We start from the raw sequence: 16,425 nt of genomic DNA, 5'->3' as shown, positions 1-16,425 counted from the left end.
GAAAATGACAAAGGCTGAATGATCTGATAGGAAATAATTAGAAAAAGCAAATTCAGAGTTAGAATTTAGAATATAGGTTATCAGGGGCTGGGGTGGGGATAGGGAATGAGAAGTTAATGTTTAAATTGTACAGGATTTCTATTTGGGTTGACTGGGGGTTTTGGTAGCACGTTATGAGTGTAATTAACAATGCTGCTGAATTACGTTTGTGAATGTTGTCAGAAGAGGAAATTTTAAGTTGTATATGTTACTAGAATAAAAAGTTAAAAACAGAACTGTATATGAGAACCCTACTGTAAAGAGTGCAACTAACAACGCTGCTGAATTACGTTTGTGAATGTTGTCAGAAGAGGAAATTTTAAGTTGTATATGTTACTAGAATAAAAAGTTAAAAACAAAAAACAAACAACAACAAAAAAAGATAAAAGAGCAGGGCTGGAAATAGAACAGACAAGGAAATTTTGGTAGCAAAAAAAAAGAAAATGTCAGGCAGTAGGAAGACTTAAGAACGGTGACTGGAAGTGAACAGGAAACAAATGAGTATGGGTAATACTAGGGAGCCTTTCATGAAAAAAATGGCAAAAAAAACCACTTCAAAGTGAACACAGTAAGCAGAAGTCAAATAGGATGATGAAAGCAAAAAGGTCTGGGAGTGAGAAAGCTGATAACTGACTGAGCTGTCTTTCTAACCTTTAATGAGGGGAACCCACAGTCTATTCACTCCTTTCTTCATTCATTCATTTAATCATTCAAATATTTTGAGTGTCTAATATATGCCAAGCCAGGCATTGTTCTCGGTAAAAGCAGACAAACAGAATGGACAAGTAAAAGGCAATGAGAGTCAGGGCTAAGTGCTAAGGAGGAGAATGAGGCAGGAGGCAAGAGCGGATGGAGAGCAGAGGGAGAAATCGATTGCTATTTTAATCATGGAAGAGATTTTGAGGTTTGGCTAATAAAGCACCTGAGTGCTTTACTTTACTATAGAAACTGGCAATTACAATTAAAGAACCCTTAAATCGGGAGTCCCTGCCTCAGCAGTGGGGTGGTGGGCAGCAAGGGGGACAGATGGGGCTTCAGAAAGATGAGGCCCATGCAGAGCTGCAGCAACCCACTGGCCAACCCATCACTGGTGCAACCTCAGAGGGTAGTACCAGGTTGGAAGATAGACACCAGGATTGAGTGCTGCTGCTACTGACTGCACCTAGCAAGATATTAGAAAAAAAAAGAGAATAGCTCAAATAATAATTAGCTGGCTAGTAAGCAGAAATCAAAGGAAACAGAGAAGTCCTAGAATGCAGGGCCCCAAAAGGTTGCAAAACCCAACTCTTACTGGGACCCAAAGAGTAGACTGGAAAGTTTGTTGGGTACAAGGGCCCACTAAGACTCAGCTCTGTGTCCAAGATCAGGACTTCCTACCCAAGCCTAAAGGTCTCAAGGTCACCCCATGAAGCTAAGGCATGAAACCAAGAGATGGACAAAAAAAACAGACCTGAGAAACGCACCCAGGAAAGAATTTCTGTTGAGTTACTAGCACATGGAACTGATAAACTTCTTTCAAAGAAACCCTGAGCCCAGACTAAAAAAACTGAAACATCCTTTGCCCTCCCCTGGCCCCTGTCCCTAGTGTGCTGGCAAAACTGTGTCCAATCAAGGAGGGCAGACTCCCCATCAGCCACTCTAGGTGCAGCCAGGGAACACCAGGTGAACCCCACCCCCACCCCCCCAGGGATGGAATGAGGGGCCAGAAGAGGGAGCAGGAAGTATTTCCTCCCAGAAAGCAAAAACATCTCATCTATTTTGGGACGCCAGTATATTATGCAACCCCAAGGAGAAGAGGGTACTCAGCTGAGTTCTCCCAGTACACAGTACATGGCTTACCGTGGTGTGGTCGAGGCCACTGTGCCTCTCCTCCTTCTCCACGGTCCGTCGGCAGTCTGGGCACACCCACAGTGGCAGGTGCAGCACATTGTTTCCTTTGGGGGCCATGGAAAGAGCCAATTTATTAGCAGTCTTAATTCCACTCTCCAAGAACGAAGAATCTTTCCGTTCACTTCTGCACAGAAGACAGTAATCTCCAGCAGGATAGGGTGGTGCTCGATGATTCATGCCAAAACTAAAAGGAGTCTGAAACAGGAAAAAAAAAGTCTATTTTCAAACCCTAATCCATGAACCAAGATTGTTAAAAATTCCTACAGTTCTAAAATTGAAATGCAACAGAAATAAATATATTTATTTATATAGGAAAACATAAAATTGGCAACTAGGTACTGAATAAAATAGTACCTAATATTCTAGAAACTCAAAATAATTCAAATGTTACAAAGACATTTGAAAAATGTAATGTCATAAAGTAATGACATAAAGAAAATCTTAATGGGGTTAGAAAAGCATCCAGTTAATCCCTTCACCTAGACTTCTGTATGACTTTCACCATATGCTAGAAAGTGTCAGCTCCAATGTTCAGACTACAAGAAAACACCAGTACTTTTTATCATCAACAAAGCCTGAAAGCCCACCATACTAGAAACGTTTATACACGAGGGGCTCAGACCCGAGGCAGCAATTCTGGCCAAGTGTGTGTCTGCAGATCCAAGCTCTGCCTGAGTTAGGCTGTATGAGCCTAGCTTCAAGAAAATCATCAGGGAGCCTGACTGTGGTCATGCAGCCAGGACAGCTCCCTTGCAGGCGCAGCAGGAATAACGCTGCATTCATCTCTGGCTAACCAATTTCAACACTTTCAAATAGGTCCTCACCTGTGCAGGTGGGGCCTCAGAGATGGGAAGAAGAGGCAAGACTAGACCCTCCCCAAAAGATTTTCAACCAGGCTTTCCAACCTATCCCAGCAGAATGGCTCCCACAGAGAAAGGTGGTGAGGAGAGGGCCGCTCTGCCATGGACGAGGGGGTGAGCAGGCACACATCACCAACGCCTACCAATCCATAGATGGGGGGCTGATTGGGCACTCACAGTGATTGGAAATTTGCCATGAAGGAGATGGGAACCCCAGGGGTCCGCACTGGCAGGAGGCTGACTAAAGTTGTCTGGGCCAAAGGATCCCATACCATATCCCTGTATGGTTGTCTGAAAACATGAAGGGGATGAAGACTCACCCAGCAAGCTCCAGACACTGGTTGCCTGTGTACCTGTCACTATGTTCAAACACCAACAGATGGTCAACATTGATGAAAACTAATAGCTGATTATCAAAAGAAATGAGCTCCCTAGTTTGGAAACCTCCTAAAGTCACAAAGCCAGCAAAAAGTATGACCAAAGGTAGGCCCTTTGCCCAGTGCTGCCCCTGCAAGGACCCTCCCTGCCAACCTGAGGAAAGGCCAGTGTGAAGAAGCTGGGCAGCAAGCAGAGCAGCCAGGCCCTGCTCTTCCAAACAGAAAACCTGCTCTGAAGGAGGAAGTCAGAGGAAGTCAACACAGATCCCCTCACTTTCCATTCCGTTCACCTCTGAACCATGAAGGGCTCCCTGTGCACTGCACACTGGGGGCACAGGCACAGAGGCCCCAGAGCCAAGGCTGCCCTGCTGGAACTCCAGGGTGTTTACAAAGCCCCAGGTTCCATCAGAGCCCACTCCAAGGCCCCACAGCACCCAGCTCTTGGCTCCACACGCCCCCATAAGAAAGCCATTCCTGCACTCGTGCCTGTTGACCTGGACAGATGTGGAGCATGACCGTGACTGGCTCCACAACCAACATGGCTCCACAAGTGGACCCGGACTGCATTTCTAAAGCTCAGCACAGGGTCAGCTGCAAATGGCAGGTGGCAGACATGGTGGCTGAATGAACGAATGAGCGAGTCACTGCAAGAATGAATGACAACACCACTAAAACCCAGAAGGCTTTTACATATATTCTGACAGGATTTTTAACAGACATACTTTAATAAACCAGTGTTCAAAACCACTTGACTCCACAACATCTACAAACCCAGCCCCACAGCCACTGGAAAGCTTGGGGAGAGATGGGGAGAACACCCAGTGTTATTTCACAGGGACGTGTCCGAGAAAGCACCAGACTGCTCCTCAAACCACAAAACACCATGGAGGTTGATGTCCTTCTCCATCACCAACAGATTCGAAAAGTCTAAATTATGACAAGAATTTCAAAGACCACCCCAATTTAGCCTATGTAAAGCTACCTCCTTTCTTTCTAGTCCTAGAAAACAGGCCTCTCACCAACAAAACAGCCACGGCCACCAGACCATCCTGGGCTGCCTGGAATGGAACCCACAGGAGACGCTGGACAACGTGCCTGCAGTTCCCCGGCCTGAAGACACACCCTAAGGCCCAGGCTTGCCCTGCGAGCAAGCAGTCCAGCTCCCACTCGCTGTTCACTCAGCCAATCAGGGTTTACTGGCAGCCAGCCAGGTGCCAAGGCACAGTCGCAGGCAATGGCAACCCCACTCAGGAGCGAATCAAATGGAAGTCCCTGCCCTCGTGGAGCCAATATCCTTGTCAAAGACAAAGACAAAGACAATAAATAAGACAAAGAAGTAAAAAATTAGAGAGAGGGCAATATCAAGGAAGAAAAAAAAGCAGGGAAGAGGGGACATGGAGTGTCTGGGGTGGGGAGGTGCCATTTTAGAGAGGGTAACCAGCGACGGTCCCATTGAAAAAGTGACTTGAGGGCTTTCCTGCAGTGAGGAAAGAAGCCCCACAACTAAGAGGGCCTTCCAGGCAGCCCTCGGCCCCTGGGGTGCCCGGCAGGAAGTAGAAGAGGAGATTGGGGAGAGGGCAGCCTCGCCTTGGCTGTGATCAAGCACGGCGAGGCCCAGGCTGTGTGTGTGGAGGGGAAAGGATGGGAGAGAGAAGGGACACGAGGCAGGCTAGGGAGAAAACCATCCTCAGTGCGGCCACAGACCTAGCCGTCGCGATATGTTTTGATGGGAGAGCTGGCGAAAGCTCTAAGGAATCAGATGGGATAAGGAAGAGAAAGAAGAGTCAAGGACAATTCAAGGTCTTCAGACTGAGCACCTGCAAAAGGGATGCCAGCAGCTGGGAGGAGGACTCACCCAGGCTCCCTGACACCTACTTTTGCAGTTTCTAGAATTGCATATAAATGGAATCGCACAATATATTCTCCTTTGTCTGGCTTCTTTCGTTATCATTTCAATAATAAATCCTTATTACTGTAGGCAATAAGAGTTTGTTTCTTTTAATTGCTGAGTAGTATTCCACTGCGTGAGTAGAACACAATTTCTTTATCCATTCTCCCACTGATGGGACAACTGGTCCATCTCCAGTTTTTGGCTATCATATTCATGTACAAATCTTGGTATGCTTTCATTTCTTTTGCATAAATGACAAGGAATAGAATGACGGGGTTTGTAAGGTAGGTTTACATTTAACTTTAAGAAAATGACAAACCCCCTCCCTTCCTTCTTTTCCTCCTTCCTTTTTCTTTCTTTTTTTCTCTCTCCCCTAAACACCTGAGAGCAAGCTGCACATAATACTTCCATGTGCATTTCCTATAAACAAGGATATTCACTTACATAACAACCCCTTAAGTGTGGTTATCAAGTTCAAGAAATTTAATATTGATATAAAACTCATTCTATATTCTAATTTTTTCATAAATCTCAGTATCTTTTTTAACCTTTTCTCCTCCATTCTTAGAGTCATGCAGCATCACGCATTGCATTTCTCTTTAGTTTATCTTTCTTTTAACTGTGGAAACATGTATACAGCATGCATCTTCCTATCCCAGCCCCTGCCAAGCACACCCTTCAATGGGACTGATCACATTCACAATGGTGCAGCGCCCTCAAGCACTACCCACTACTAGATCTCCCTCTATACCCCAGCAGACCTGCACTCACACGGCACCAACTACTCACTCCCCTACTCCTGACCCCCAGTCATTTGTACTCAACTTTCTGTCTCTCTGAGCTTGCACCGTCTCTGATAATTCCTTTGTGGTCACCATGCCTGGTGGTTTGAAACTCTGTATATTCCAGAAAAACATGTTCCTAAACATAATTCACTCCTGTGGGTGTGAAAAGTAGAACCTTTTGATGCGGCTACTTCAATTAAGGAGTATGTGTCCCAGCTCAATCAGTTGGAGTCTAAATCCTATTAAGAAGCTGAACCTGGAAGAGAAGGGAGAGTCCAAGAGACACTGCCATGAGTCTGGCCTTCTGACAAGCTAAGGACCCCCAGAATCATTGGCCACCAGCTCCAGAATGCTACAAATCTTCAGGGAGAAAGCATCATTTGATGATGCCTTGATCTGGACTTTCTTTTCCATAAGTTAATAAATTTTCATTGCTTAAGCTGACCCATTTCATGGTATTTACTTGAGCAGCCTAGGACACTAAACCACTATGGGGCTTAAATTTAGCAACCTAAGTACATAAAAATCTCATTTGCTTTGATGCCAATTTAACTTCAATAATATACATAAATTATGCTCCTATACCATTCCAACTCCCCATTTCATGTGGTTCTTGTCACAAATTACATATTTATACATTTGGAGTCCCAAAACACTGATTTATCATTTCATTTTATGCATTTGCTTTTAGATTCTTTAGGAAAGTAAAAAATGGAGTTATAAATAAAAAAAAATACAACAGTACTAGAATTTATATTTACCCTGTCATTATATTTGCCAGTAATCTTTATTTCTTCATGTGGCTTCAGTCAACTGTCTGATGTCCTTTACTTTGAACCTGCAGAACTCCCTTTAGCATTTCTTTTTTCCTTCCTAAATTTTTTTTTTATTACAGAAGCTGTACTTTTACAAACAAATGACATAGAAAATACAAAGTTCCCAAACTGCCCTCCCCCCAATTATTACCACTTTGCATTGGTGTGGTACCATTGTCATAATGATGGAAAAACATTAGCATAATTGTGCTACTAACCATAATCCACAATTTATGTTAGGGTTCGTATTTATATTGTACAGTCTTATGGACTTTCTAGTTTTATTTTTATTCCAGTAAGATATAAACAACGTAAATTTTTCCCTTTTAACCATTGCAAGTATATACTTCGGGGGTAATGATCATATTCACCAAGCTGTGCTCCCATCACCATCATCCATTACCAAACCCTTTCTGTCAGCCCAAACAAAAAGTACTTAGTCATTAATAATTAACTCCCTATTACCCCCATCTTGGCCCCTGGTAACCTGTACTTTAGTTTCTGACTCTATGAATTTGCTCATTCTACTTATTTCATACAATATTTGCCATTTGGGGTCTGGCTTATTTCACCCCACATAATGTTTTCAAGGTTCATTCATGTTGTCACATATATCAAAACTTCATTTCTTTTACAGCTAAATGATATTCTACTGTATGTATACATCACATTTTGTTTATCCATTCATCTGTTGATAGATGCTTGGGTTGCTTCCATATTCTTGGCAACTGTAAATAATGCTGCTATGGACATGGGAGGACAAATATATCTAAGTTCTTGCTTTCAATTCTTTTGGGTATATACCTAGAAGTTGAGTTGGTGGGTCATACTATAATTTCAAACTTAACTTTCTGAGGAAGAGACAAATTATTTTCCACAGTGGCAACACACTTTCAAATTCCCACCAACAATGTATGAGGATTCCTATTTTACTACATCCTCTTCACCTCTTGCTATTTTCATTTTTTTTTAATTAGTAGCCACTTCAGAATCAAAATGTTATCTTGTTGTTGCAATTTGCATTTACCTAATAGCTACTGAGATCAAATGTGTTTTGAAATTGCTCTTTAGACATTTGTATCATTTTTGGAGAATGTCTATCAACTCATTTGCCCATTTTTAAGCTGGACTGCTTGTTTTTTGTTGTTGCATTATAGGATTTCTTTCTATAGTCTGGATATTAAACCTTCATCAGATATATGATTTACAAAAATTTTCTCTCATTCTGTATAAGGGTTTTTTTACTTTCATGATAAAATTCTTTGATGCACAGAAGTTTTTCTAATTTTGATGAAGTCCTGTTTATTTTTTGTTGTTGTTCCTTGGGTTTTTGGTACAAAATCTTAGAAGGCACTGCCTAACACAAGACCCTGAAGATGGTTCCCTATGTTTTCTTCCAGGAGTTTTACAGTTTAGGTTCTTATATTCAGGTTTTCGATCTATCTTGAGTTAACTTTTGTATATGAAGCAAGGTAGAAGTGCACCATCATTCTTTCACATATGGATTTCCAGTTTTTCCACATCTGTGGAAAGACTATTCTTTCCCTATTGAATAGACCAGGCATTTGTGTCAAAAATCAATTCATGTCAAAAATCAAAAATTGAGGGACTTCCTGGAAGATGGCGGCTTAGTAAGACGCGCGGATCTTAGTTTCTTCTCCAGGACAGCTACTAGGGGAGTAGAAACGATACAGAAAGCGCCCAAAGCCACAACAGAGATAAAAAAGACAGCGTACCACATCCTGGAACGGCTGGCTGGCTGAGAGAAGCAGCTTGGGTGAGATCGCCGAGGCGCGCGGGCCTCACCGGGCGGGGCGGGAAGCAGCCGGAGTTACTCCCTTCCCCCTTCCCGGGCCGGCTGGGAGAATTGGAGAGGCGGTCCCCTGAAACCAAGGCGGCTGGTGCCCACACCACGCGCAGCCCCCTGGACCAACTGAGAGAATTGGATCGGAAATCCCCAGGCCGTGGAGAACGGTGACGGGTGGGGGAGGCCCCTTCCAAACCCGTGACTCCCGGGGAACGTGCACTCTCTCGGGCGGGCCGCTGCCGCTGGCGCCCTCCCGCCACACTTGTCGCCCAGGGCCGACTAGGAAATTCGGACGGGCTCTTTCCCGGGCTGCGGCGACCAGCAACCCTCCCTGCGTTCAGACCCCGGGCCGGCTCAAGTCGCTTCGGATAGCGAACCCCCCGGATGGCGAGAGTTTTCCAAAGTTTAAGGTCCCACAGCACCTTTTACTGGTGGGACCTGCAGACAAACGTGTGCCATGAGCGCCACCTACTGGGCAGGATAAGAAAAACAGAACCCAGAGATTTCACAGAAAAATCTTCCAAACTTTTGGATCCAATACCCAGGGAAATCTGTCTAAATGCGCAGACGCCAACAGAAGATAACGGATCACGCTCAAATAATTGAAAATATGGCCCAGTCAAAGGAACAAACCAATAGTTCAAATGAGATACAGGAGCTGAGACAACTAATGCTAAATATACGAACAGAAATGGAAAACCTCTTCAAAAACGAAATCGATAAATTGAGGGAGGACATGAAGAAGACATGGGGTGAACATAAAGAAGAAATAGAAAAACTGAAAAAACAAATCACAGAACTTATGGAAGTGAAGGACAAAGTAGAAAAGATAGAAAAAACAATGGATACCTACAATGATAGATTCAAAGAGACAGAAGATAGAATTAGTGATTTGGAGGATGGAACATCTGAATTCCAAAAACAAACAGAAACTATCGGGAAAAGAATGGAAAAATTTGAACAGGGTATCAGGGAACTCAAGGACAATATGAACCGCACAAATATACGTGTTGTGGGTGTCCCAGAAGGAGAAGAGAAGGGAAAAGAAGGAGAAAAACTAATGGAAGAAATTTTCACTGAAAATTTCCCAACTCTTATGAAAGACCTAAAATTACAGATCCAAGAAGTGCAGCGCACCCCAAAGAGATTAGACCCAAATAGGCGTTCTCCAAGACACTTACTAGTTAGAATATCAGAGGTCAAAGAGAAAGAGAGGATCTTGAAAGCAGCAAGAGAAAAACAATCCATCACATACAAGGGAAACCCAATAAGACTATGTGTAGATTTCTCAGCAGAAACCATGGAGGCGAGAAGACAGTGGGATGATATATTTAAATTACTAAAAGAGAAAAACTGCCAACCAAGAGTCCTATATCCAGCAAAATTATCCTTCAAAATTGAGGGAGAAATTAAAACATTCTCAGACAAAAAGTCACTGAGAGAATTGTGACCAAGAGACCAGCTCTGCAAGAAATACTAAAGGGAGCACTAGAGTCAGATACAAAAAGACAGAAGAGAGAGATATGGAAAAGAGTGTAGAAAGAAGGAAAATCAGATATGATATATACAATACAAAAGGCAAATTGTTAGAGGAAAATATTACCCAAACAGTAATAACACTAAATGTCAATGGACTGAATTCCCCAATCAAAAGACATAGATTGGCTGAATGGATTAAAAAACAGGATCCTTCTATATGCTGTCTACAGGAAACACATCTTAGACCCAAAGATAAACATAGGTTGAAAGTGAAAGGTTGGGAAAAGATATTTCATGCAAATAACAACCAGAAAAGAGCAGGAGTGGCTATACTAATATCCAACAAATTAGACTTCAAATGTAAAACAGTTAAAAGAGACAAAGAAGGACACTATATATTAATAAAAGGAACAATTAAACAAGAAGACATAACAATCATAAATATTTACGCACCGAATCAGAATGCCCCAAAATACGTGAGGAATATACTGCAAACACTGAAAAGGGAAATAGACTCATATACCATAATAGTTGGAGACTTCAACTCACCACTTTCATCAATGGACAGAACATCTAGACAGAGGATCAACAAAGAAATGGAGAATCTGAATATTACTACAAATGAACTAGACTTAATAGACATTTATAGGACATTACATCCCACAACAGCAGGATACACCTTTTTCTCAAGTGCTCATGGATCATTCTCAAAGATAAACCATATGCTGGGTCACAAAGCAAGTCTTAACAAATTTAAAAAGATTGAAATCTTACACAACACTTTCTCGGACCATAAAGGAATGATGTTGGAAATCAATACTAGGCAGAGTGCCAGAAAATTCACAAATACGTGGAGGCTCAACACCACACTCCTAAACAACGAGTGGGTCAAAGAAGAAATTGCTAGAGAAATTAGCAAATACCTCGAGGCGAATGAAAATGAAAACACAACATATCAAAACTTATGGGATGCAGCAAAGGCAGTGCTAAGAGGGAAATTTATTGCCCTAAATGCCTATATCAGAAAAGAAGAAAAGGCAAAAATGCAGGAATTAACTGTTCAATTGGAAGAACTGGAGAAAGAACAGCAAACTAATCCCAAAGCAAGCAAAAGGAAAGAAATAACAAAGATCAGAGCAGAAATAAATGAAATTGAAAATATGAAAACAGTAGAGAAAATCAATAAGACCAGAAGTTGGTTCTATGAGAAAATCAATAAGATTGATGGGCCCTTAGCAAGACTGACAAAAAGAAGAAGAGAGAGGATGCAAATAAATAAGATCAGAAATGGAAGAGGAGACATAACTACTGACCTCACAGAAATAAAGGAGGTAATAACAGGATACTATGAACAACTTTACGCTAATAAATACAACAATTTAGAGGAAATGGACGGGTTCCTGGAAAGACATGAACAACCAACTTTGACTCAAGAAGACATAGATGACCTCAACAAACCAATCACAAGTAAAGAAATTGAATTAGTCATTCAAAAGCTTCCTAAAAAGAAAAGTCCAGGACCAGATGGCTTCACATGTGAATTCTACCAAACGTTCCAGAAAGAATTAGTACCAATTCTCCTCAAACTCTTCAAAAAAATTGAAGTGGAGGGAAAACTGCCTAATTCATTCTATGAAGCCAACATCACCCTCATACCAAAACCAGGCAAAGATATTACAAAAAAAGAAAACTACAGACCAATCTCTCTAATGAATATTGATGCAAAAATCCTCAATAAAATTCTAGCAAATCGTATCCAACAACACATTAAAAGAATTATACATCATGACCAAGTAGGATTCATCCCAGGTATGCAAGGATGGTTCAACATAAGAAAATCAATTAATGTAATACACCATATCAACAAATCAAAGCAGAAAAATCACATGATCATCTCAATTGATGCAGAGAAGGCATTCGACAAGATTCAACATCCTTTCCTGTTGAAAACACTTCAAAAGATAGGAATACAAGGGAACTTCCTTAAAATGATAGAGGGAATATATGAAAAACCCACAGCTAATATCATCCTCAATGGGGAAAAATTGAAAACTTTCCCCCTAAGATCAGGAACAAGACAAGGATGTCCACTATCACCACTATTATTCAACATTGTGTTGGAGGTTCTAGCCAGAGCAATTAGACAAGAAAAAGAAATACAAGGCATCAAAATTGGAAAGGAAGAAGTAAAACTATCACTGTTTGCAGACGATATGATACTATACGTCGAAAACCCGGAAAAATCCACAACAAAACTACTAGAGCTAATAAATGAGTACACCAAAGTAGCAGGTGACAAGATCAACATTCAAAAATCTGTAGCATTTCTATACACTAGTAATGAACAAGCTGAGGGGGAAATCAAGAAACAAATCCCATTTACAATTGCAACTAAAAGAATGAAATACCTAGGAATAAATTTAACTAAAGAGACAAAAAACCTATATAAAGAAAACTACAAAAGACTGCTAAAAGAAATCACAGAAGACCTAAATAGATGGAAGGGCATACCGTGTTCATGGATTGGAAGACTAAATATAGTTAAGATGTCAATCCTACCTAAATTGATTTACAGATTCAATGCAATACCAATCAAAATCCCAACAACTTATTTTTCAGAAATAGAAAAACCAATAAGCAAATTTATCTGGAAGGGCAGGGTGCCCCGAATTGCTAAAAACATCTTGAGGAAAAAAAACGAAGCTGGAGGTCTCGCGCTGCCTGACTTTAAGGCATATTATGAAGCCACAGTGGTCAAAACAGCATGGTATTGGCATAAAGATAGATATATCGACCAATGGAATCGAATAGAGTGCTCAGATATAGACCCTCTCATCTATGGACATTTGATCTTTGATAAGGCATTCAAGCCAACTCACCTGGGACAGAGCAGTCTCTTCAATAAATGGTGCCTAGAGAACTGGATATCCATATGCAAAAGAATGAAAGAAGACCCATCTCTCACACCCTATACAAAAGTTAACTCAAAATGGATCAAAGATCTAAACATTAGGTCTAAGACCATAAAACAGATAGAGGAAAATGTTGGGAGATATCTTATGGATCTTACAACTGGAGGCGGTTTTATGGACCTTAAACCTAAAGCAAGAGCACTGAAGAAGGAAATAAATAAATGGGAGCTCCTCAAAATTAAACACTTTTGTGCATCAAAGAACTTCATCAAGAAAGTAGAAAGACAGCCTACACAATGGGAGACAATATTTGGAAATGATACATCAGATAAAGGTCTAGTATCCAGAATTTATAAAGAGATTGTTCATCTCAACAACAAAAAGACAGCCAACCCAATTACAAAATGGGAAAAAGACTTGAACAGACACCTCTCAGAAGAGGAAATACAAATGGCCAAAAGGCACATGAAGAGATGCTCAATGTCCCTGGCCATTAGAGAAATGCAAATCAAAACCACAATGAGATATCATCTCACACCCACCAGAATGCCCATTATCAACAAAACAGAAAATGACAAGTGCTGGAGAGGATGCGGAGAAAGAGGCACACTTATCCACTGTTGGTGGGAATGTCAAATGGTGCAACCACTGTGGAAGGCAGTTTGGCGGTTCCTCAGAAAGCTGAATATAGAATTGCCATACGACCCAGCAATACCATTGCTGGGAATCTACTCAAAGGACTTAAGGGCAAAGACACAAACGGACATTTGCACACCAATGTTTATAACAGCGTTATTTACAATTGCAAAGAGATGGAAACAGCCGAAATCTCCATCAACAGAAGAGTGGCTAAACAAACTTTGGTATATACATACGATGGAATACTATGCAGCTTTAAGACAGGATAAACTTATGAAGCATGTAATAACATGGATGGACCTAGAGAACATTATGCTGAGTGAGTCTAGCCAAAAACTAAAGGACAAATACTGTATGGTCCCACTGATGTGAACAGACATTCGAGAATAAATTTGGAATATGTCCTTGATAACAGAGTCCAGCAGGAGGTAGAAACAGGGTAAGATAATGGCCAATTGGAGTTGAAGGGATACAGACGGTGTAACAGGACTAGATACAAAAACTCAAAAATGGACAACACAATAATACCTCATTGTAAAGTAATCATATTAAAACACCGAATGAAGCTGCATCTGAGCTATAGGTTTTTGTTTTGTTTTGTTTTGATTTTACTATTATTACTTTTATTTTTTTCTCTATATTAACATTCGATATCTTTTTCGGTTATGTTGCTAGTTCTTCTAAACCAATGCATATGTACTAAGAAATGATGATCATGCATCTATGTGATGATGTTAAGAATTAATGATTGCATATGTAGAATGGTATGATCTCTAAATGTTGGGTTAATTTCTTTTTTTCCGTTAATTAAAAAAAAAAAAGAGAGAAGGGTTAATTGGAGCTGAAGGGATACAGACTGTACAACGGGACTGGATATTAAAACTCAGAAATGGACAGCACAATACTACCCAATTGTAATGCAATTATGTTAAAAAACTGAATGAAGCTGCATGTGAGGTACAGGTTTTGTTTTTTTTTTTTTCTTTCTATTATTGTTTTAATTCTTATTCTGTTGTCTTTTTATTTCTTTTTCTAAATCGATGCAAATGTACTAAGAAATGATGAATATGCAACTATGTGATGTTATTAAGAATTACTGATTGTACATGTAGATTGGAATGATTTCTAATTGTTTTGTTAATTCTTTTTTAATTAATAAAAAAAAAAAAAAGAATTTCAGAGAAGAAATACAGGAGGCTTTACCCTGTAAGTGATTCCACCTAGTATTTTTCACAAAGACAAGCTATAAAACTCAACTTCAGAAAGTCAGTGAAGTAAGTGTATGCACTGCAGTTGAATGTTTTAAGTTAACGTGTAAGAAGCCTACTGTGTATTTGAATGACAAGTTATAATAAACACTGCACAGATTGTGCTTTAGACTAAGAAAAAAAAAAAATCAAAAATTAATCTCTCTTAGCTGACACGGCAAGCAAACTCACTGCCCTCCCCTGCTCTACATGGGACATGATTCCCACGGGTATAAACCCTCTAACAACATGGGACAGAAATCCTAGCATGAGCTGGGATTTTTTCAAGGGATTGAAAAAACCTTCTTGACCAAAAGTGGGAAGAGAAAAATGAGAAAAAACAAAGTGTCAGTGGCTGAGAGCTTTCAAACAGAGTCAAGAGTTTATCCTGGAGGTTATTCTTATGCATTATTATATAGATATCCCCATTTTAGTTTATGGTGGATTGGAGTGGCTAGAGGAAAGTACCTGACACTGCAGAGCTGTGCTCCAGTAGCCTTGTTTCTTGAAGATGATTGTATAATGACATAGCTTTCGCAGTGTGATTGGGTGATTGTGAAAACCTTGTGTCTGATGCTTTTATCTACGGTATGGACAGGTGAGTAAAAGATATAGATAAGAAATAAACAAATACCAAGGGGAACAAAGGTTAAAATAAATTGAGTAGAGGGTGGGCCACGGTGGCTCAGTAGGCAGAGTTCTCACTTGCCATGCTGGAGACTCGGGTCTGATTCCTGGAGCCTGCCCATGCAAAAATAAATAAATAAATAAATAGAGTAGACGGAAATACTAGTGGTCAATGAGAGGGAGGGTTAAGGAGTATGGAATTTATGAATTTTTTCTTTTTTATTTATTTTGCTGGAGAGATGTAAATGTTCAAAAAAATGATCATGGTGATGAATACACAACTACATAATGACATTGTGAGCCATTGGACTGTAACCATGTCAAGAATGCTTGTATGACAATAATATTTGTACGCCAGAAGTAAAGATAGACAATAAAGACTGAGATGGTATAACCTAGGAATGCCTAGAGTATGCAGTGATAGCGACTAAATACACAAATGAAAAAATGTTTTTGCATGAGGAAGAACAAAGGAATGTCAATATTGCAGGGTGTTGAAAAAAGATGGTCATTCATATTTTAAAACTTTTTATAATTTACATGTGAGACTAAAGCAAAAATGTTTATCTGGTACAAATTACATTTTGACTAGTCAGTACATTTCCTAATGTAACTTATATGGACAGTTTAACCGAACACCATAAGTACATGGAACCTTGAATAGGACATGAGATTTTGTAGGTTTGTCCAAAGTGATGCCCCAATAAATCCCAGATTGATCTGAACAGTGAATAAAAAAGTATTTGCAAAGTCCCCTTGGGGGAATGGCGAGAAAGGGGGAAAATTCAGCTTCCCCATTTGGAGAATTCCTGATATTCTCACAAGCAGTAGGGACAACCAAATCAATAGGCTGAGTCCTCAATCTTGGGGTTTGTTCATATGAAATATATCCCCACAAAGGATAGGCTAAGCCTACTTAAAATTAGGCCTAAGAGTCATTCCCAGACAATCTCTTCTGTTGCTCAGATATGGCCTCTCTCTTTCAGCCAACACGACAAGCAAACTCACAGCCCATCCCCTCCCTATGTGGGACATGACTCCTAGGGCTATAAACCTC

At 40.5% G+C, this 16,425-nt stretch overlaps 1 protein-coding gene across 11 annotated transcripts in view; it reads right to left on the bottom strand.

Annotated features, from left to right (window-relative positions):
- The window catches only part of FAM193A (family with sequence similarity 193 member A), a 251,275-nt gene that overhangs the window by 158,051 nt on the left and 76,799 nt on the right, over window positions 1-16,425 (bottom strand). For 7 of the 11 annotated variants that reach the window (XM_077136245.1, XM_077136249.1, XM_077136246.1 and 4 more), the window contains exon 2: window positions 1,879-2,124. In XM_077136245.1, coding sequence (XP_076992360.1) covers window positions 1,879-2,106 — 228 coding nt within the window. In that variant the 5' untranslated portion in view covers window positions 2,107-2,124. Of the gene's footprint in view, window positions 1-1,878; window positions 2,125-6,603; window positions 8,461-16,425 lie in introns of those variants that run through there. The other 4 variants (XM_077136254.1, XM_077136253.1, XM_077136250.1 and 1 more) reach the window with 3 other exon arrangements.

Source organism: Tamandua tetradactyla, chromosome 19 (genome assembly GCF_023851605.1).
Source record: "Tamandua tetradactyla isolate mTamTet1 chromosome 19, mTamTet1.pri, whole genome shotgun sequence".
NCBI classification, from domain to species: domain Eukaryota; kingdom Metazoa; phylum Chordata; class Mammalia; order Pilosa; family Myrmecophagidae; genus Tamandua; species Tamandua tetradactyla.
Note: the sequence above shows the minus strand (reverse complement) of the source record. Positions and strands in the feature narration are given on the sequence as shown.